Source organism: Hippocampus comes, unplaced genomic scaffold (assembly GCF_001891065.2).
Source record: "Hippocampus comes isolate QL1 unplaced genomic scaffold, H_comes_QL1_v1.1 scaffold86, whole genome shotgun sequence".
NCBI classification, from domain to species: domain Eukaryota; kingdom Metazoa; phylum Chordata; class Actinopteri; order Syngnathiformes; family Syngnathidae; genus Hippocampus; species Hippocampus comes.
The window spans coordinates 4,547,708-4,570,338 of NW_017805882.1; the positions used below are offsets into that span (position 1 = coordinate 4,547,708).

General features: G+C 40.6%; 1 protein-coding gene across 2 annotated transcripts in view; it reads right to left on the reverse strand.

Annotated features, from left to right (window-relative positions):
- The window catches only part of rptor (regulatory associated protein of MTOR, complex 1), a 164,605-nt gene that overhangs the window by 53,044 nt on the left and 88,930 nt on the right, over positions 1 to 22,631 (reverse strand). For both annotated transcript variants that reach the window (XM_019889388.1, XM_019889387.1), the window contains exons 15-21: positions 21,616 to 21,690; positions 21,433 to 21,498; positions 17,859 to 18,050; positions 15,020 to 15,160; positions 12,747 to 12,867; positions 10,335 to 10,475; positions 1,468 to 1,623 (exon numbers count right to left, since the gene is read on the reverse strand). In XM_019889388.1, the coding sequence (XP_019744947.1) occupies positions 1,468 to 1,623; positions 10,335 to 10,475; positions 12,747 to 12,867; positions 15,020 to 15,160; positions 17,859 to 18,050; positions 21,433 to 21,498; positions 21,616 to 21,690 (892 nt within the window). The remainder of the gene's footprint in view (positions 1 to 1,467; positions 1,624 to 10,334; positions 10,476 to 12,746; positions 12,868 to 15,019; positions 15,161 to 17,858; positions 18,051 to 21,432; positions 21,499 to 21,615; positions 21,691 to 22,631) is intronic.

Sequence of the window (22,631 nt, forward strand, 5' to 3'; positions counted from 1 at the left end):
AGATTTAGATGCTAGGCCAAGAAAGTGATTACTTCTTTTCAAGTACAACAAATGTACAACACAAATACAGTGGTACCTCTACTTACGAACGTCTCTTCATGCTAAATTTTCAAGTTACGATATTGCCTCTTGTTACGAAATAAATTTCAAGAGAAGAAAGGTAAAAATACAGTGTGGGCTGCAACTTACAGCTCAGAGTTTCCTGAATGCAACATACTTATAGCTGCTCTGCCATTGGCTATTACCGAGCATTATCCTGGCATCCCATTGGCTATGAGGGACCTCTACTGTATATGTCTATGTGTGCAGATCGGTAGATATGTGTCGATGCAGCGTCCTCGTCATTCGCCCCTCGGGCCATGAGGTGTTCCGATAATTTCACGTAAATGTCAATCACCCAGAAAAAGTGTTCAACAGTCGGCGATCGCTCACAATGCTGATGTTTGCCTTGGACATTTTCGAAGGATTTTTAACAGCCAACAAAAGCAAACATCCTTGGATCAGTTCTTTACAAAACGCAAGGCAAAAACCACTTCTGGGATAGAACATGAACTAAGAGGGCAAAAAAACGATGAGGATGCAGTTAAAAGATTAATGACCACCGTTTTTATTCTTTATTCTTTGTTTTTTACATTAAGCACAACTCTCATTTATTGTGCAATTATATAATTGTAACATATTTTGATGCATTTTTATGCTTTAGGAAACATGTCTGAATTTTGGGGTGGAGGGGCGGGGGGCTTGGAACGGATTAGGGCATTTACATGGAAAACGCGTCTATTTTTACTCTAATTTTCGAGTTTAGAAATCAAAGAAACCAATTAAAGTCATAATTAGAGGTAGCACTGTACTGTACCGGCAACATGCAGAGGCTGAGCTGAGTCAGGAAGTGTAACAGTTTTACGGTCACCTGAAGTGTAACGGTTTTTCAATCACCCGCTAGTGGGAGGACGAGTGTTGCTTTGACTTCACTCTGTACCTGGAAAAGAACTTTCAGAGCCTCAGGTGGCTGACAGGGTCGACCCTTGTGTGTCCACTGCTCTCCTGTCCTTTTGACAGCAGCAGACTCTTTTTACACTCATTCTTTTCTCGGAAGAGCAGATCCTCCCTTGGTCACTGCCCTTGAGTGAGGTGTTCCACCCCTTTTACGAGCAACCCGATGCTTTGCCGCAGTAACCAAAGGGCTTCTTAATAAAACATGCAGAGAATCCATACCAAAAGATTGATGATGTTAATTTCATTTCACTCATTACAAAACAGTGCTTGCAGCACTTTATCACTCCCTGCGTTCACCAAGCATAAAGATGTGGAAAATTAGCTGGCTATAATTTCAAAATGAATTAGGATGTAAGTGGGGCTTCCCTTTCTTTCTTGCTCTTCTCTGCAAATAACAACATTAATTCTCTTGCATTCATGTTTGTAATTGGTTGGTAATGTTTAGTGACTGGTGAGTGGCACAGCTGTTACCTATGAGGGAATTGAGTGACGAATATGACGACACCCGTCGCATTTTGTCAATGGTCTCGAAGGAGAGAATGTACTCTTCATTGTCGGGGCTTCCCAGGGTGCTGCTGGCGCTACTACTGGTGCTCAGGTTTCCCGGTGAAAAGGCTGCCGGTCCACCTGAATGATTGGTAGGACAAAAATATAGACATCATTCACTTACTCAATTACTTTCACTCATTCATACACATTCAATTCCTCAAGAAAGTAAAAACCTCTCCAAGGCTAAAATATTCAGAGATTGAAGTCTTTATATACAGATATGATAGACCTCAGGGCAGCAGAGAATGTTCTTGTTTTTAAAATTCGACCCAAGACCCACCTTTGTCATCTAGCTCTTACAGAATATTTATCTATTTACTTTTCTTAATTATTTTAAGCTTTGAACTAAAACAGGGCAACCTTGAGTTATGAATTCCCCTTTTTATGTACAATTTGACTTATGTACAACATTGAAATCATTGAAAATTTACCTCCATGTACTATTTTCAATATGGTAATATACGGTCTTGGCATGGACGAGCGGCTGGATATTTGTTTTAATTCTTCTTGCGGTGCATAATCATCATTGACAAAGTGTGTAGCGTGCTGCTGTGATCTGAAAACTAGCGATATACTTCTGCGGCTGATAGCATATGTAGGCACACGGTCCACCTCGGCATTCTTGATCATCCAATCACAAATCGCCCTTGCATTTGTGACATCAGAAAAATCATTTCATTTTCATCCCCCAAAAAATCAACTGAAAGTGTTTGTTATTTACTAAAATGTAGCTTCTTTCACTTGAAGGCAATGGACGGTTAATGTCGGCATAATCACAGCAAATAGCCATCCGCACATGTTGTTGCGAAGCAGAACTTCCACCTACGTACAGTGCATTCATCCAATCACAGATGCCAGAAGTGGCCACATTGAATGAATGCCAAAGCAGGTCCCGTGTTGACAGACACGAACTTTTGCCAAACATGTAAATAAGGCGCGGAACAGTGAGAATGGCTGGCAAGCTGCGAAAGGGAGTGTTTATTCAAAGCGCCTGTCACAAAGAAAGACTGGTGGCTCTTACTCTCGCATTTTGTTAGCAGGTTACGTATGTGTTGTTTTGATTTTTATTGCACAGACAAATAAGACAGCATTATCTCTTATGTCTTTGTAATGTGTTTTGAGTCACTTTGCTGTTGAATTGTGCTCTCCATCTACATTTGTCTTGCTTTGACCAGCATTTGCTAGTGACAGCCCGAGTGAGGCAATCAAACATGTAAATGATTCAAATGAATTTGAAGTGAATTAATCTTTTAAATGACAATGTGACATCCCACTATTTCTTTCTTTCTTTTTTGGACAGAAAAAGCCAAGTTTCCTTGAATTGGTATGCAAAATCAACCAATGAATTAGTGAAGAAACACACATACGAAACACTTAAATCTGATTATTTCCATGTGACTATGAAGAGAACTTTTTTGCCAGTGGAGCAACTGTAGTCCTCCCTTTTTTTTCCTCCTCTGGTAAAATTAATGAGCAACAACTAGTACTATGTTGTTTTTTTTAAAGAGGTTTGTTTCTTTACAGTGTGTTTTCACTTGTTTATTCCATATTTATTTTTAACTAAACAGTGGTAAAACAAAAACTAGGTACAACTGAAATTTGGGGCTGAAACAGATTAATTGCATTTCCATAACTTTAAATAGGAAACATTACCTTGATTTATGAACATTTCAGGTTACAAACGGGCTCACGGAACCAATAAAGTTTGTAACAAAATGTTCCACTGTATTTATTCACTTACTTTTTAGTACTTTTGGTCTTTGATTACTATTCATTTTTACATGGATCTTAGATTTGAATCTGACATTTATGTTTTTTAAATTATTTTAATACAGTTATCAGTCTTATTGATGTTCATCATTTTTCATGTTTTTTTTTTATAATTGTTTATTATATTTTAGCAAGAGTCATTTATTTCGCTGTGTTTCTTCAGAGGGAGCCTTTGGCTCAGGCAACTGCGATGTACTGGGGTTTCGATGCTAGCGGTCCGGGTGCAAAGAGCTCCATGAGGTGGTGTTTTCCTCACAAGGTGCTCAGTACAGTCTGTTCTTTGCGTCATTTATTCCTTTTGCACCTTTATTATTTGTTTATTTGCCTGTTTGTTTGGGTCCTTGTGGCTGGTGCGATTTTAACAATATGAAGCACTTTGAGTTACAGTGTCATATATGGAAAGTGCTCGACAAATAAAGTTTGATGCATTGATTAATATTTTTTTTTTCATTTCTGCACAGTGATATAGTGTTTTCCATAGATGCATTTTTCATGATGCAATAAATGTGTAAATTTTCACACAAACATCTTTGTGGAAATTGCACAACTATGGAGGAGAACATACTCGTTATTGGGGGGGGGGGGGGTTATAAAAACAAGGAAGATGCAACCAAAGGAGGTTTTAATTGGTTCTTCGCAGTTTCTTGTGTCGTTCAGTATATTTACAGTGTGGCACAAATGTTTACCTTAACTCAGGGGTCCCCAACCGGTCCGCCGGGCATTTGGTACCGGGCCGCACAGAAAGAACTTGCCTTAATTCCGTTTTATTTATTTCGGAATACGACAGATGTTTTATTTTGAAAAACTACCGGATTCTCCGTTACATCCGTCTGTGTCACGCTTGACACACGTCAAGCCGCGCTTCTCCTTCACGTGACCGATTACGGTAAAAACAAAATTCCAGAGCTCGCAAAATGAGTAATAAAACTGCTGGAGAGCGCAAATGACGGCGGCGTTAAAAGTACGTTCGAGACAACTGGATTAAAGTTATGGCTGTGTGAGGCGGGGGGGAGGGGGGGTTCTGCAGCAACGGTGACGAAAACAAAATTACGAAGTAGACTGGACATAAAACACACACTTGAGGTGTCATTGTCTCCTATTACCCCGAGATGGGACCGTCTGGTTGCAGAAAATCAAGCTCGGTGCTGTGGTGAGTCGTCATTTTCATGCACTTTGAATTTGCGTTGTATCGTATTTTGAAGACATTAAACATTGCCATAGCGATCGGAGTGTTGCGGCCAGATTAGACGCTCCTTGTGTTTATTATTATATTTCGAAAACGCCACCATTTTCATGCAGCTCATACCCTATTATTTTGTTGTATTATTTCCGCCACACCTTAAATGCCAGTCCCTGAAAATATTGTCTGACATAAACCGGTCCGTGGGGCAAAAAAGGTTGGGGGCCCCTGCCTTAACTGAAACAGCGTTTGTTTGACATTTGGAGGCGGCTGTTTCCACATAAATTCAGGCTGTTTCAAAACAAGTTGACAACAATTGCAGAAACACCTTCCACCTTGAATTTATATTACTGAGATGAGGCCATTTATCAAGTCTCAAAGCAGTAATCCTTATGGAATGCGATGGATGTGTGAAGACGAGGGTTTAGGACAGGACAGGATGGCTAAACGCAGGTATTGAATTAAGGAGTAACATTACGTTAATACATGCATGGTGCATTGCGCCACTTGCTAGTGCTCATGTGAGACGGATATACTACAGGCTGGATACCTTATAGCAGGTGTGTCAAACTCATTTTTGTTGCGGGCCACTTTGGAGTTACGGCTTCCCTCAGAGGGCCGTTACAACAGTGAAACAGAATTAATGTTTAATCATCACATAGTATTATTACTTGTACACAACAAATTGATGGATTGGTAGTTTTGAAATCAGTCAACTTGTTGTTGGATCTCTCTCACACACACACACACACACACACACACACACACACACACACACACACACACACACACACACACATTTATCCTCACTAGGTTCACGGGGGGTGCTGCCTATCCCAGCAATCTTCGGGCAGCCAGCCAACCGCAGGGCACACAGAGAGGAACAACCATCCGCGCTCACACTCACACCTCGGGACAATTTAAAGTGTAGAACAATATAGCGTAACATACTATAGCTGCATAGGTGGTGATAAACCAAAGAGCTCCGGAAGTCTCAAGATGACACAAATGTCTCAAAAGTGGCCACACTAGAAAAGCTACGAAACCTTTATTTATGCAGTTGCCGGGGCTGTACTTTTTCTTGATTGTTTTCACGTAAATTCTGTTATTTGATGTAATGATCATTAACTGAACAGCTTCACATATACATAACATTGAACAGTCTGTTCATTTTCATTCTGCATTTTGGGATAGGATTTAAGAAAAGGAAAATGTTAAACAATGAAATACTTCACAGTATATGTACAGGCATATGCTTCACATAAAACAAACAAACAAATAAATAAGTAAATAAATAGAACGTTTCCGCAAGCATGCTTGCAAAAGATCGGGACCTCTGCCTCAATTCAAGCCAGGTAAGAAATGTTGAAGTAATCATACTGTGACTCTTTAACAGTTTGTACTTTGTAAAAACAGCAAATAAAAATGTCTATAAATTTATGCCAGCTTCAATCATTTTCTGCGGCAACCTTACTTATTCCTTAACATTAGTCTGACTCATAAAAGTAAAATAACTCGGGCCCTCATACACCCTCTCGCCGAAACAATCTGCACACCGAAGTGTAGACACAGTGATTGGAAGTGAATGAAAGAACTCTCTGCACTGTGCTTATCGATAATAAATACCGCTGCATACTGGAATGACTACTGTGAGGATGAATGTGAACTTGTGTCAACACTCAGCATCACTGATTGCTCCACTCTGGATTTATGAATGACTGGCAGCATCTGGCAGCAATATACAGAGGACGCGCACTCTTCACGCTTCAGCTGCTTCAATCCCGCAGCAGTGACACAAATCACAGGGCAAAGAGCTCTTTGCACATGCACCAAAACCTCTTGAGTTTCATCGTACAGTGGGACCTGTGGGTGCAGCTGGAGCTTGGATTGTCTTCTATTCTATTACTTTGTAAGCCCATAGATATTCTTCAAACGTGGCCCTAAATTGACAAACTGACAAAGTGAGCAAACTATCTTGAAATAACTCTTAACTCTAACCCTCATCAACCAATTTGATTAATTACAAACTTACATTTTCTCCATGCAGGTTATTATTAATACTCATTTAGGTTAGGTGGCACGGTAAATGACTGGTTAGCAAGACCATCTCACAGTTCACAGGTTCTGAGTTCGAATCTGGGGTCTGGTCTTCCTTGTGTGGAGTGGGCAGGTTCTCCTTGCGCCGGCGTGAGATTTCTCTGGTTACTCCAGTTTCCTCCCACATTCAAAAAACAAATCTTAGTTTTAATTGAAGACTCTCAATTGTCCCGAGGTGTGAATGTGGTGAATAAGTCTATATTTGCCCTGCGATTGGCCATTTTCGCCTCAAGTCAGCTGGGATAGGCTCCAGCACACCGGCAACCCTAATGTGGAGGAACGGATTCACTGAGGGTCACTGATATACTGTAGGTTGAACATATTATTCTTTTTTGTTGACTGTGAACCAGGTCCAAAATTTGCTGCGACCACGTTTGTTTTCAACATGACAAAATATCCAGTACCATGGACAGCAACAATCTGATCAGTCAGACAGTATTTTCTCTTGGGCTGAAATCCTCAATATCTTGATGTGACAATTGAAAATAAAACAGGACAATACTGTAAGGAAATCTAGATCTGTAGGAGTACAATGGCACCTTTGTTTCACACTGAAGTTTGAAGGTGCAATGACTAACGCATTTTTTTCAAATCAAACATTTCCCATTAGTGCTTCTTTTTATTACTCATAGTTACGGTGAAATGAGTCCTCAAGTAATTCAAGCTCCTCAATTATAAATAAATAAATGCGAGAGGATTTTTTTTTTTCTGCCTCGGGTAACCGTTTATTTGGTGTGCGCTGTTGGGATGACTTGTCAAGCCAGCCGCAACAAGTGGTCTTAATATGCGTTAGGGAAGAAAGCGCCGAAGGCCGTTTGTACTTTGTAAAAACAGGCAACCAAAATGTCTATAAATTTATGCCAGCTTCAATCATTTTCTGTTTAAGTATATACCGTATTTTCCGCACTATAGGGCGCACCAAAAAGTCTTCCATTTTCTTAAAAGCTCACGGCACGCCTTAAACTCCGGTGCGCCTTGTGTATGATCATTACGGTAATATGTCAACCCCAAGATGGCTCCTTGCTGGAGACATGCTTACAATGTTATAACTTGTTGTTGGTTCAGTGACCTGTGTTGCTGCTTTCTTAAATACATTTTTGTTGCAGCTCCGAAAAAAGGAGAGCTGTGGTGTTGTTTTTTTTAAAACGCACACTTTATTAATTCACAGTCTCAACAAATACAGGTACGCCTTTGTCCGTCCCTGTGCCTTCGCTTCTTCCGTTCGACTCGCGAGGCGTTCATGACCGCCTCGGAAAATCGGAAATTAACGATTCCTTCAATGAAACTACGAAAATTGAAAATAATGCATCAAAACAGAAAATCAAGCGAAGAAATCACAAAATAAATTCTATAGCCCTACTACAGAATTTATTTTGTGATTTCCTCGTTTGTGAATACAGTACACAACAAAGGAATAAATGGACTGTCTTACACTTCTGAGACAGTCCAGTCTCCTCCAATATACTGATCGTTCTGTTGCAGCTACGCTCAAGGAAATGCCAAAATAAATTCTGTCGGGGGGCTATAGAATTTATTTTGTGATTTTCTGTTTTGATGCATTACTGTATTTTCAATTTTCGTACTTTCATTGAAGTAATCGTTAATTTACGTTTTTTTGGAGGCAGTCATGAACGCCTCTCAAGTAGAAAGGAAGAAGAGAAGGCACGGAGACGGACAAAGACGTACCTGTAGTTCCATCTAGTGGATGCATTGTAGATTGCGCCTTATAGTCCAGTGCGTGCAATATATGAAAAAAATTACCAAATAGGCCATTGATTGAAGGTGCGCCTCATAATCCAGTGCGCCTTTTAGTGCGGAAAATACGGTACATGAACAAACCATACATGAACATCAATGCCTTGGTCGACTTTTATTTTGAAATTGACGTTCACAGCGTGTGGCAGCATGTGTCTGTAACGGATGGTAAAAATAATCATTGGGGCAGCTAGCTTGACTTGTCTTCCCGTTTGGAGGGTGGCCGGAGCCCAGTTTTGATTGCCCTCACATAGCATTATACCACCACAGATTAACACGCCATCCCAAAATCATGTTCAGTCTCTAATTAAACGTTCAAAGGTTGCCGTCATCGCTTACAATTGCATATGGCCCCAGTCACCGGCATTAGTGGCTCGCAGCAAGTGCCCAATATTGGCTTGACAACAGCCATTCGACTATTTCTTGATAACAAAATGCACCCAGAAAAACAAATTTTGTACATACATTGGCCAATTTGTATTAATAGTCATAGGTCTCCACCTTATAAGATGGTAAATTGTCAAAGAAAAAAAGTCACACGTGGATTTTTAAACAACTTATTTACCTTACATCCAAAGACGCATTTTACCCCCCAGAGTGTCCCAGAACCTTTCTCAGTCACTCTTGTCACATGAGACACATTTGCCCAGGAGCTTCACCACACAACAGTGCAGCCTTTGCAAAACTTTTTTTAAAATACTGGGGGATGCATAGACTTATATATAGCTCTGTGCGGGTATGTCGCTCAATGGCCGGACTGTCGTCCATTACCAGCAGTGCTGTGAGTCGGTCGGAAAAACAAACAACAGAGGGGACGGGGAGCCCAGTGCAGAGATTGCTGTATTTATGGCACTCACTCTCTATGGTCATTAAACTCAACTCAAGATTCTTTTTTTTTTTCTTTTTTTGCCCGCTCGCCGCTACGCATACAAAGTAATTTTTGAAAAAAACGTGGAATAACACGCCAGTGTGCACCTTGTCTGCTGATCTTGGTCGACCCCTTGCAAATTTTTGCAATGCATTATGGAATTATTTTTCTTAAGAGTCCTCCTCAAATGTCAGTATTGTCGGGCAGTTTCTAGAAACACGTTATGTCTTGTTGGACCGAATATGGACTTATCTGTGTGCTGAGAATGTTGCCAAAAAAGTGAAATACCTGTACATCAATATTGAGGTGTATTTTTCAGCTCTTAGGTACGTTTACCAAGCTAAACTAAGTGATTACAACCAATCAAGCTACAGATGTAAAATGAATGGAGCCTTCCTTCAACAGGCAAAAACGAAGCTGCGCACTTACCTTTGATGCTGACATAGTTGCAGTTCCTAACAATCCATTTTTAACAAACCAGGCTTATGCTAAATGTGCTATCTACCTATTTTTTTTCTAGCTAAAACAGCTAGAAAAAAAATCATGACTGTGGTTCTGACGTCACTTTGCCCAGGACCCACAACCTCACCAAATGTTTTTAGACAAGAAAATATTGTTTACTGACATGCGCAATTTTCATTGAAGAAACACTTTACTTTATTATCTACAAAAATAAAACAATTCATTATTAAATGAAATATTTTATTTTCTCGAGTACACATAATTGCTGTCGAACCAAGCAAAAATATACTTTTTTCCAAAACGGGATTATTCCATAACATTTTGAGTAGGACACTCAAATACTGTACTAAAATATTCGAGAGTTGCAGCCCTAATTCATCCATTGACTATATTAACAAATCATACCTTATACTGTAATACTGTTTACTGCCATTATTGTGTTAAAGTAGTCTATGCAGCCACAAAACTTTTGGAAAAGAGAGGATTCTACTCTCGCCTCTCTGGTATCATTTGTTTTAGTTACTCGATTAATGTCGTTAATGTTGTTGTTGCTCCAGCACCAGATTAATTTAAAAGCCTCCATCAACTGTAATAGCTTAGCTCTCTTTCTGTCTCTCGAGCTATTTTATTTTTCTGCCAGTAATCCGTCACTCCTACCTTCTTCATTGAGGTTGAGGTTCTGCAGGCTTTTGTTCAGGTTGCGAGCAGTGGTGACTGCACGAATGTTGGTGTAGGAGTTGACAGATCGTAGACGTGGGATGGCTGGACTGTCCCTCACTGGCGTCAAGTTACCAGGCTCTGGGTTTGAGTGAATCAAAAAATAGACAGGAAAACTTATTTCTCTTCATAGACAACCAATATTTCAAATTCGTTTTGTAAATAGAAGTAAAATATGACAACAACATAGAGTAAACATTTAAATGTAAGTTAGGGACAGTTTTCTTTCAAGTTACATACTCCACCAACGTTTGCAGCGAGTGCTAAATTGGACTGATGTCAAGACAAATCTGCTCCCAACCCCTGCTGTGCTCTTAGCACTACCGTAATCCTACTGTGCAGAGAGCATCATACTGAATGCCTAGTAAATGACCTGTGACCTCAAAAACCCAGCCACAAATTGTATGAGATATTCGTTCACTTTTTCCAACTTGAGAGAAACCAAATGATCTATCCTTAAAAAGAAAAATACAGCAATTCCCATTTGGACTCAGCGACCATCAATATTTTGTGGGCAATCTACTATTAAAAAAAAAAAAGAAAAAGTTTCTGCCGATAAATTCAGTACAGGGCGATAATCGAAGACCTCTGACACAAAGAGTGCTGAGAGAAGACCCTGATAGATGCCTTGCTTAAGACAGAGGCTACAATTGGCTTAACATGGTGCTGAAACATCCATCCATTTACTGACTCGCTTATCCTCTTTAACATGGTGCTGGATGAAACATCCATCCATTTACTGACTCGCTTATCCTCACAAGGGTCGTGGGGCATGGGTAAACCCTGAACTGGTTGCCAGCCAATTGCAGGGCACACAGAGACAAACAATTCGCGCTCATACTCACACCTAGAGACAAGTGAGAGTAAATAACGAACCCATGGTGCATGTTTTTGGAATGTGGGAGGAAATACGAGTACCCGGAGAAAACCCACGCAGGCACGGGGAGAACATGCAAACTCCACACTGGAAGGCCGAAGCCAAAATTGAACCCTGCACCTCTGCACTGTGAGGCGGAGGTGCTTACCCTTAAGTTTTCAACAGGGGTCCAGAGCGTGACAAAATCACTTGTTGCCTTAGAAGCAACTATCAAATGATGTCCCATACAGAAAATTTAAAGAGCACCACAGCAATAAGACCACCTGCACATCTCCCTCTAAATCTATGTTAACCAGAAAAATTCCGTCTTTAAAAAGATAATGCTCAGTATTTTTTGAGACTGTTGGCGCGGTATTAATTTCACACTATGTTGATGATTGTAGTGCTATTCGGTATCATCCGAATAGCTGTTTCCAATATTTTAAATTTCTAAAGCCAATAAATGGGGCACAAAATACCAGGAACAGCTCCCTGGATGATAGAGAGCAGTTCTACACAACCACAATAATTAAGCGTGAAAGTAACAGTGTTAATCAAAACACACCATGACAATGTTTGCACTTTTGCCTCTGTGGTGGCGGTCGTTGTAGAGCAGGGGTCTCAAACTCAGGTCCTGGAGGGCCGCGTTCCTGCATGTTTTCCAAGTCCCCCTGTTGCAACACACCTGATTCAAATGAACAGGTTCAATGTCAGACTTCCGCAGAGCTTGCTGATGATCTGATCATTTGAATCAGGTGTGTTGCAACAGGGAGACTTGGAAAACATGCAGGACAGCGGCCCTCCAGGACTGGAGTTTGAGAGCCCTGATGTAGAGTATATGCTGTAATTATTTTCATGAATACAGTATACATTTCATACAATCTACTTAGTTGCTTCGATAGTCCATGACAGTTCAACACCGCACAAATCACCAATTGTAAGCATATAAAGTTATCGCTCTGAGAGTACAAATCCAAACATTAAAAACAACATCTTGATAATAAAACAATAGCACATTTCTTAGACATCTCTTGTATTGGATCTCGCTCAATTGTAACTAATGTTGTGGACGGTTAAATAACAAAACACTTGAGCCGCCCCAACTCTAAAGTCAAGAACTGAGTCCAGCCGAACGGCAAACCAAAGCTAATCATCATAAAGTTGCCCGGAAACACCAAATGGCAAAAGCAAGGTCTTTTTCAAAGTAAGTTTCAATGGGAATAGTACGTAAATGGAATACAGTGGACTCCCGCTGGTTGCGGGGGATCGAGTCTGGGCCGCCCCATGAAAAGCAAAAATCAGCATCTAATTATAAATGCACTGAAATAAATATGTGCATCAATAAATAGCCAAAAGCTTTCTGTGAAAAATGAGGGTTGGTTCCCAAACAGCAAATAACCCAAAATAAAAAATAAAAAAGAAATCTGCAAGCGTATAGCCAGTCTCTGTGTGAATGTGCCAAAACCGACCTTGAATGGTGTAACTGGAGGGCGTACCTGAAGTGTTGGCTGGTGACGGCACTGTATAATTTTTCTCCTCCTCTATGAACTGAAGGGCAACAGTACAGAAGTTGCTTTCGTATTGGACCACCAGGTGACTCAATGCTACCACCAACTCCTGCAAAAAATAAATATAAAATATCAAATATATACATACATACGGTTTAAACATACTGATGATTTTCACCAGACACAAGATGGATCACAGAGGATTGTGTAATGCAGTGAGGGCCTGAAGAAAGAAGGAAGAAAGTAAGACGAAAGAGATAAGAAATAGAAATAGCAGACACTACATTGCTTGTTCACCCACTGAAACAGATTGCATGGGCAGTTGCCAGTAGCTGGAAAAATGGTGGACATTGTATTTAAAAGATGATTTTGCTCTTTAAGTAGTGCTAATAGTTTTCACCACAGAATATTTGGGAAATCATTGCAAATGCAAACTGAACTCAATTTCTAGAGTATTTTCGAAAACAACTTCATCTGAAACGAAGCGCTGTGTATAAATCGAACAAAAACACAATTCTACACATTTTCACCTGAACGTCAACCCGCACTGAGACAGTGGTGAGGGACAAGGGAAGCAGGGCGAACCAAATGTTTGTACTGCAGGTCTATTTGCATTGTTTTAGTCCAATGTGACATGCATCTGGATTTTTTGTCATGTCAATGTGAACAGTACAATTTTGATTTTTCCAATGCGACCCAGGCCTCCTTCGTACGTTGATGTACATCGGCTATTGTATGTATCTAATGCGAGTGCAGGGAATTTCTCCGTTGCGAGACTAATAAAGGATTTTTTATCTTATCTTATCTGACCTATGCGTCACCAAAGCGAACAAACATAAATTGTTCGCCAAAAATGTCACCGTGAAAAGCAATGGCTGACGGCAGAAAACCTTCAAATGTGAGGTTTCTCTCTCTGTGGCCCGGCATCAACTGGCCTGCGGATTGTTGCTTGGGGAGCACTGCTCTAACTAACAACGCGACAATCTGATGCCATCTTTGGGGGGGGGGAAAGCATGGAATGAGCACTTCACTGGCCTGTAAAATCCTTCGTAACAAATAAATGCGGGGAAAAAAACCCATTGGTTTACTCAAGCACATGACCATTACAGTCAGGTTTTGAGAGCAAGAGAAGCCATTTGAACCGTTACGGTAATAGTAGGGGTGTTCACACGGCACACATTTGCATCGGTGCTGCACCGACGTATTTTGGTGCGATATATCTTACACCGGTGTAAATTTTGTGGAGCGTTCATACGTAAAAAGCTGCTTACTAAAGAGAAGCGCCTTAACCCCGGTGCAGCCCCACTTGCGTTCACACGGCAGTTTCTGCAGCCGTGCAATACGATAGTAATACGGAAATAAAACATGCGCATGCGTAAAGTGCACTCCCTATTCTCCGCCTTGTTTGTGACATATCGAAAAACCATGGTTTATATTTCTCCAGACAAATCAGCGCTGCGGTCTATCAGACACCGTAAAAGGATGAGAGAGAGAAAGGAAAGATGACTTAAGTACAACAGAGCACGAAAGCAACGCATTCAATACCCGTATGTAATCAACTCTTCTCACGCGTCGTAGCGAGTTTACCCTCGTAACGTTCACATGTCCAATTTTATATCGGCGCTGCCTCGCAAACGAGCATTTACTCCGGAGTAAATTTTGAAACCACCTCCTTGAGCAGGGTTAAATTTGCTCCGGTTTAAGCTGTTTTCAGGGGCTACACCGGTGTAACTTTGTCCGTGTGAACGCTCTACGGGGGTAGCCCCGGTGCTGCACCGGAGTAAAAGTTGCCATTTGAACACCCCTTTTGACACTTTTAAGACTCAGAGAACCCCTTGGACTTTTGATCTGTACAAGTTTTTTGGTAGATATTTTGCATTGAACACTTTTTTTTTCAGTTAACCAGAGAAGGATTTCGCATGTAACAGACAAAACCAAATGGTTAATGCGCTACGTTGGAAACCAATTAAGTTGTTTCACTCCAATATTTTGGGGTTTTGAGTAACTATTGGAAATATTACACAAAATGTTGCCCAGAAAGGCATTTTTTTTCACCAGACACACACAAAAAAAAAAAAAAAAAAGTTGTCTAGGATTATTCATCCAATTTTAAAATTCTAGCTGAGTTCTGCTCAGGTTAAATGGTAAATGGGCTGTCACTTTTCAACTTTTCAACCACTTTGACATGGTTGGAGGTCTATGTGGGCACACATGTATGCGTGTGTGTGCGTGTATGCATCTCTGCGTGTGTGTAGAGCGACCTTGCGAACTACAGGACTGCCATCGTTGATGAGCTGGGCAAGCATCATGGCCACATTGTGGTCGATGGTCGTGGAGTGGTCCGTCCTCTCCGCAGAGTTTCCCACAAATGTACCGAGAGCAAAGACAGCGGCACATCTCACCTGGAGCGACACAATTATTGATTCACAGCCTTCAACTCACACTCTCGTTTAGCTTTGCTTCAGGGCCTCTGTAACCTGTTAATATTTGAAACAGCATGATAAAGCCTTTTCGAGGCAATTGCTGTGCCCAGTGCACTGAAAACCAAAATACGTACTAGCCCAGAATACGGTTTTACAGCCAATTATAGTAGCTGGACTTTCCATTTCGATGATATCACGATAAAAAATGCTGGAGAATAATATTTATGGGTGCCACTTTTAAGGAATGAACCAAATGACTTTCTCTCTTTCTTTCTTTCTTTCTTTATTTATTGGATGCCTTCTCCACATTTCTTGTTCTGTGAGTGGCATTTGCTGGGAATGAGGCTACAAACAATAGTTAATAATTTGACTATATTGTTTGTTATGGCGGCGGCCCGGTAGTCGAATGGTTAGCACGTCGACTTCACAGTGCAGAGGTACCGCGTTCAATTCCAGCTCTGGCCTCCCTGTGTGGAGTTTGCATGTTCTCCCCGTGCTTGCGTGGGTTTTCTCCGGGTCCTCCGGTTTCCTCCCACATTCCAAAAACATGCATGGTAGGCTGATTGAACACTCCAAATTGTCCCGGGGTCTGATTGTGAGCGCGGATGGCTGTTTGTCTACGTGTGCCCTGTGATTGGCTGGCAACCGGTTCAGGGTGTCCCTCCGCCTACTGCCCGAAGACAGCTGGGATAGGCTCCAGCAACCCCAGAGAGGAAAAAGCGGTTTGGAAAATGAATGAATGTTTGTTATGGAGACGAAAGGTCTCCTGCTACATCACTGCCAACTTGAGCGTAGTTTTAAGTGATGATGCAGCCCACAGATGTTTGGTAACATGGACTCAATACATGGAGCGTCGACTCAAGTCAAGTGCAACAACTTTCTTTTGCATGTTCGAATGTTCATCTTGCTTTGAAGGCCACTTTCCAAATACTAGATCTTCGCAGAAATATAACGAAAACAGGATTCATTGGAGTAATATATTAAAGTAAAATGCAAGCACTATAAGTTTGGAAATTGATTTGTCCAGTTTAAAGCCTTCTATATTCCTATGTTGACCTGCTTTTTTGGGCAACCTTTTTTGGGGGGGAGGGTGGGGGGTTGGAGCATTATCATCTTGCATGATAAGGGATCTTCCACTTAGTTTGGTTGCACATTTCTTTAAACTTTTTTTTTTCTGCTGCAGTCATGTCCCTCATCAATGAGGATTAATGAGCATGTTCGAGAAGATACAACGCAAGCCAAAGCCTCCTAAATGTTCACAGCTGAAAATGTATGTTTCAATCACTTTGGTAAAGGTGAATATTTTCTTACTCATCAGATAATTTTTTTTCAGGCTTGTCTCTGTGCCTATTGTTCTTTTTTCTTTTCGCTTATGAGTGGCTTGCTCGTGTATCCTCTATACTTATGTTCATAAAGTGTTGTGGAAATAGAGTGTCATACCTCTGTTCTTTTTCTGATGTCGCTAACTGTTTTGTAGGCCTTGCAATGTCTCAAGCTGTTTATGTCATCAACTGTTTGTACACAACTTAATTTTTTCTTCAGGCCATTCCAAATTATTGTACTGGTTATAGCTCATGCAATGTCACTGATTGATGGTTTTTACTTTCAGATCCACGATTGCTTGGTTTCCCACCTATTGACAATTGTTTCGTTTTCATGTTGGTTCCACATCTAATTGGTATAAATGTAGTCTTCACAGGCAAAACCAACATCTGAAACATAGCTTAGACATTGAGTGCTATTTAATGTTTAAATGAGAGTTTAATAGGACACAGCTGGGCCATAAAACATTTCACTCATATGTTCAAATACTTCTGCCAGCATTGTTTCAACCCAAAGGGTGTGTATCAGATGTACAGGGAAATAGAGCACCTTGAAATAAAAGCTGAAATGTTGACCAACTTTTTTATCTTTTGATGTCAAACTCAAATGTGTTTTTAGCTTACAACAAAAGTAAAGTAATAGGCCGGAACGTTACAATACTTTTCAATAAAGTCAAGGAACTGGCCTCACTGCTCTTATATTGTTTGAGGAGCTTGTGTATGTTTCAACCTTTTTATGTACATAGTTTCTATATATTTAGAACATATTAAAGTATCAATGTTTTAGGGGTTGAAAGACTTCAGATGTGTTGATGCGAAGGTGATGACAGTCTAGTCAATGTCGATCGACTAACTGCTGACGATTTTTTTGCAGTGGTCAGATCGCTGCGCCCCTAAAACAAAGGCTCGCTCACTCATCTTTGGTTACACGGGCTCCGACTCATTCAAGACCTCTGCACTGTGAGGCGGACGTACTCACCAGCCGACCACCGTGCCACCTCTTTACCGTTATTGATCAAAATATATGCAAATGTCCCATATAATTCCAAAACAGGAAGAGGGAATGCTCAGCAGTAATGCACTGTAGCAAACCTTCAGTTGTGTTAAGCGGGTTGTTGCAAGAGTTTCATTTGGATCTGTGACACTCTGAAGGTATATGTAATTTGCGATTAGATGACCTAAGGTCGGGCGTGGGACCAGTAGGAGGAGAAAGAAGATTGTGAAGGCTGCTCGTCGGCTAACATTAGCAGCTGCCTTTTCAAATGGGTACTTCAAGTCCTAAAATTGTCAAATTTCTCTTTTCCAAGTTTTGATACTGTTTCAAATGTGTGTGCGTAGCAAGTTCAACCTCTCACCTCAGGGATTGGATCAGACAACAAGATGTAGAGCTTTTCGTGTGCACTATCACGAACTCCGCACCAGCGGGCTGGGTCAAAGTTCTGCCAGATGCGACCCAGGCATATGGCGACCCACTGGCGAAGCAGTGGCTGGGGGTCCGAAAGCTGCTCCAGGCAGTTTGCTATTAGGTTACCCTGCAGACAGGCCTCCTGATGAGAGAGAGAGTAGAGGAAAGGATACAGGTTGATTATATTGTGAAAAATTCACTGGCTGGGAGACTCCTAAACAGCACACAGAATTCCAAGCTTGGTCTCTTTCGACTCATTAGTCAATAAGTCATCACTGACCTACGACCTCACACTGAATCGCGCGTAAAAGGTTGATGAGATTTGCACCAAGAGCAGTTACTCACTTGAAGCGAGCAGAAAAGCTAATGGGTGTTAGGAAATGTATGGCCATCTAAAGTGAGAGGAAACCCCCCCTCGCCCTCAACACCTCTCCACCCCACAACATTTAAGGAAACTTTCTGCCATTTTACATGTGTATCTATCTTCTTTCATCTACAAAAATGCTGCTCACAGAGTGATTTAAACGGCTTCATTTAGTGTACAAAGCAATCATTACTGCTCTGTACTGTGTCCCTTTTTCCGGAATCCGCAGGAAATTTTCTGTCATTATTTTATTCAAGGCAAGGCAGCTTTATTCATATCGCACATTTCATACACAAGGTGACTCAATGTGCTTCACATATGCAACGACACAAGACTTCAAAAGCATTTACAAACACCATTTAACGACATTTAGAAGCAAATCAGAGAAAACAAGTGGCTTACAAAATGTAGTAAGAGAGCATACAATGACAACATTTCAACACATTAGCAGAAAACATTTAAAAATGTTTTCAAAGTAAAGAGAAAAAAAGGTTTCCCAAATTACTAAAAAAGAAACAAACAAACAAGAATTTAAAAAATGATTCAAAGATCTGTATTTAATAGCAATTACACTTGCCATCTTTTTCCATTGATGTGCAACAAAACTAAATGCAGCTTCACCATGTTTGCTTTGAACTCTGGGCTCCACTAAATGACCCAAGTCTTTGTATCTCAGAGCCCGACTGGATTTATATTCAATCAGCATTTGTTTGACGTTTTCAGAACCCAACCCAATCAGTGATTTATAGACCTGTAGCAGAATTTTAAAAACGATTCTACAGCTGACTCTGAGTCAGTCATGATTTTCATAAACGTATTGTTGGTGTTGTCATTTATAAATCCTTTTCAATCGACACAGTGGTTGCCAGAACTTTTGGGATTCCTGTATTTGTAGTTCAAAGATAAATCCAGAAGTCCAGAAAAAGAAAAAAAAGGCATTATCAGCAGAGAAGAATGCAAGCAAAAAGAAGAGTAGAGCAGCTGGCGTTGAAACACTACGCAAGCAGGAAGCAGTCGTTATACGTCCTCATATTTGTCTCTCCTGATGAGTGGCACTCATCGCTGTCCTGTGAAAAACACGTATCCATTTTTGTAGTTTTAAAAATTAATACATTAATGGGGTGGCCAAAAGGCGCTTACCTCATTAAGGTAAAAAAACTAAACGACAAAAATGGACATGCGTCATTTTCACATCATAGCAGCGTATTGGAAATCTATTATTTCCCGTGTACATGTTTCATCATTTTCTCCTTTTCCATGATAAAATGCCAGCTCAAAACGGTATTGCATTATATCACACCATGAAAGGCCCAAGTTGGTGTGCATCCTTTCCATTAAGTCCAGCCTTCAATAGCACTTGACGAAAGACTGACGAAAGTAAGAATTGTAACATTTTGAGCCATTTTCTCAAACTTAGACTACCTTTCATGCGTTTAATCTAATTTTTTTCCCTCATTCTATCATCGTGCATCCCGGCAGTACCCTGGGGGTTATCAATGGCATGTTGGCAATGCGGTTGTGAGCACAGTTGTTGAATGTAAGAAAGATGAATAATGGAGCTATGAAGCTGGCAGAGAGTCTTGCTGTTATGCTGGAGATCATCTATTATTTACAGGCCCGGGAGAGAGGTAAGGGCATTGAGTACACAGGAATATGGAGACAAATTGGTGTTTCTTAGCATGTGCTCACATTCTCTGATTTGTCACATTTATAAGGGAGGTTCTCAAAGGCAAGTTTTGCAAGTTGATGAAAGATTAAGCCATTAGGGAGATGAATGCGTGAAATAACATTCCCAACTAGACGGAAAGACAACTGCAGAAAGCAGACGACAGACTGCAAAGCAGTTTAATGTTGCGGTATTTGTAAACTAGTATGTGGGTCTTTGAGTGCTTTGTGGCAAGGAAGAACTACATCACTTCAGCATTGGATACTTTGTTGGTTCATCTCCGAGAACAAATGCTGGCTAAATGGCGAATAACTCGGGGCCTGTCAGTGTACTCTTAAGAGTTATAAGGTGATGAGACAATGTTAAGAAATAAATTGTATTCATAATGGGATATACATGCAGCAACAAGAAATAAACAATGGCTCATACAGTACATTCTCTGATGGTGGTTATACCACATTAGTGAAAGGGATCATCTTGCTGTGATGGCCCATTTTTCACTCCAAAACAGCTCTATGTTTTGATCAGGAATATGATATTAGCTTGCATTTTCAGTTTGTTTTGGAGAAATCAATAAATAAATAACTTTCAAAAAGTCCTTTTCTCATCAGAGCAACTCGGCTGTCTCATCAGTGTCAGGCGCGAAGCAATTTCACTGCCTGAATGGCGGCCGTCCGCAACACAGAGTTCCTTGTCTGGCAGGTAAGAAACCTGCTAACCTCGTCTGTTTAGCGACCGAACGCTAATTGCTTCCTTGACCGCTGCAGTGGTGTTAGCCACGGGAGGTAGAAGGAGCGAGCAGCCATTTAACAAAACTTTAGCAGACTTAAAATGTATATAAAGGGAGACCAATCACCACCAAAATTCATATGCACATTCCTACTCTTGTCCTCTTCAACCTGCAAAAAAAACAACAAAAAATGATCAGCACAATACTTTCGATTTTATGGAGGTGATTGTGGTTTTTCCTCATGGGAGCTCACATTTAATGTTGATATAATCCCAAATATTGTGGCGATCCCTTTTATATTTTGACTGGTTGAAGTGGACAAGAGTAGGTATGTGCATATGATTTTTGGTGGTGACTGGTTTCCATTTTCAGACACCGCTACGTGACGCCATCAGCGACAAACCAAGCCAGGAAGCAATATTACAATACTACAATATTACAGGACGTATACAATACCCCTTTACTTAAATGGTGTTCGTCTGACTTATGTGTCAATTAAGCAGTCTCCTCCCATATTGAGGCTGTTACAATTTTTGTCACAAAAAACACTTGAAATCACAACAGAGTTTCTCGGGGGGTTGAATTTTAGTGCTGACCACATTTTTACACAAAGACCTGTTATAGAGAGTAAGCGCCTATGTTCAACCCAATCAAGAGTCCCTTTTAAATGGCAAAGCTTCAGTCATTTTCCATTCAGCTCAGTTTGAAAACACATCATTGAATGTCAGTATCAATACCAAACAAAATGTATTATGTATTCATACCTGTCCTGTGTTATAGCTGTTAACAATAACAGCCAATATGAAGACAGCCATGGTCCGATGCTCAGCCTAGAAAGTAAAAAAAAAAAAAAAAAAAAAAAAAAATTGAATGATGATATTTGCACTGTTCACATTGATTGCCCTTAATTGCCCTTCCATAATAATCAAATTAAAAAATGTACTTACTGGCATGTAGCTGTCCGCCAAGACAGAGAGGAAATACTTGTGACCATTGTCTTTGACCAGGTCAGCTTGGCAGGACTAAAAACAAGCAAGATGGAGGAGGTTAAACTTTTTATTTTTTTTTTCTACCCACTTACTCCACATAGAAGCACTCTCTGGGTTTGGGAAGGGCAATTCAGTGTGGCCCACAAATCAGGGAGGACAATTTATATTAGCGAAAAGTTTATATTATTAAAATATCAGACACAAAACTGGCTGATAGTTCAATGACAGTAGGTTTTCAAAATGAGGAACAAGCTTGGTGCCTATGGCCCACAATTGAAAAACAAGCAGGAGAAAAGTCCTAGGGTCAGTGGGTTGGTGTGCTCCGGTAACTGTGTGTAAGTTATGTGCAAAAGTTGGTTCGTTGAGCAGTGCAGCATTGCATGCTGCCTGCTAAGAACACGGATAATGTGCTTGTTAGAATCTGCTGCTCCAGAGAGCAGCAATAAAGGTCCACTGCATGTCATGCACCGGCATAACAAGTTAATAAAATTGGTTTTCAAAATTGATTCGGGGAATTAAAAAGGTGGTTAATACAAACACGGCCATCTCAGTCCTAAGTGGTGCCCATCCCTGCTGTAGGTCATCGCGGGGCTCAATATACTCAGCTCAGATCTTGTTAAGAGACAGACAACAACAAACATGTCCATGTTTGAATTATTGCTTCTCGGGTATACGTATATCGTTCAAGGTCATCTGACAATATCGGTCAATATTTCGAGGTTCAGAAGAAATGACTGGGCTTAAACATTTGCTTTGTGAATTACAGTATCTGACCAATTAGAGAACAGGCATTAAAAAGTGGTGCATCTGTAATTCATTTGGTTCATTGTCAGTTCCTAATGGAATTATAATTTACAGGTAGAATAATACGTGGACATCAGCATTTCGGTTCCCGGATACGTAGTGTATCTGTACCAAAACTGAACTGAATTTTTTTTTTTTTTTTTTTTGCCAGCAAAAATTGGTGAATACCC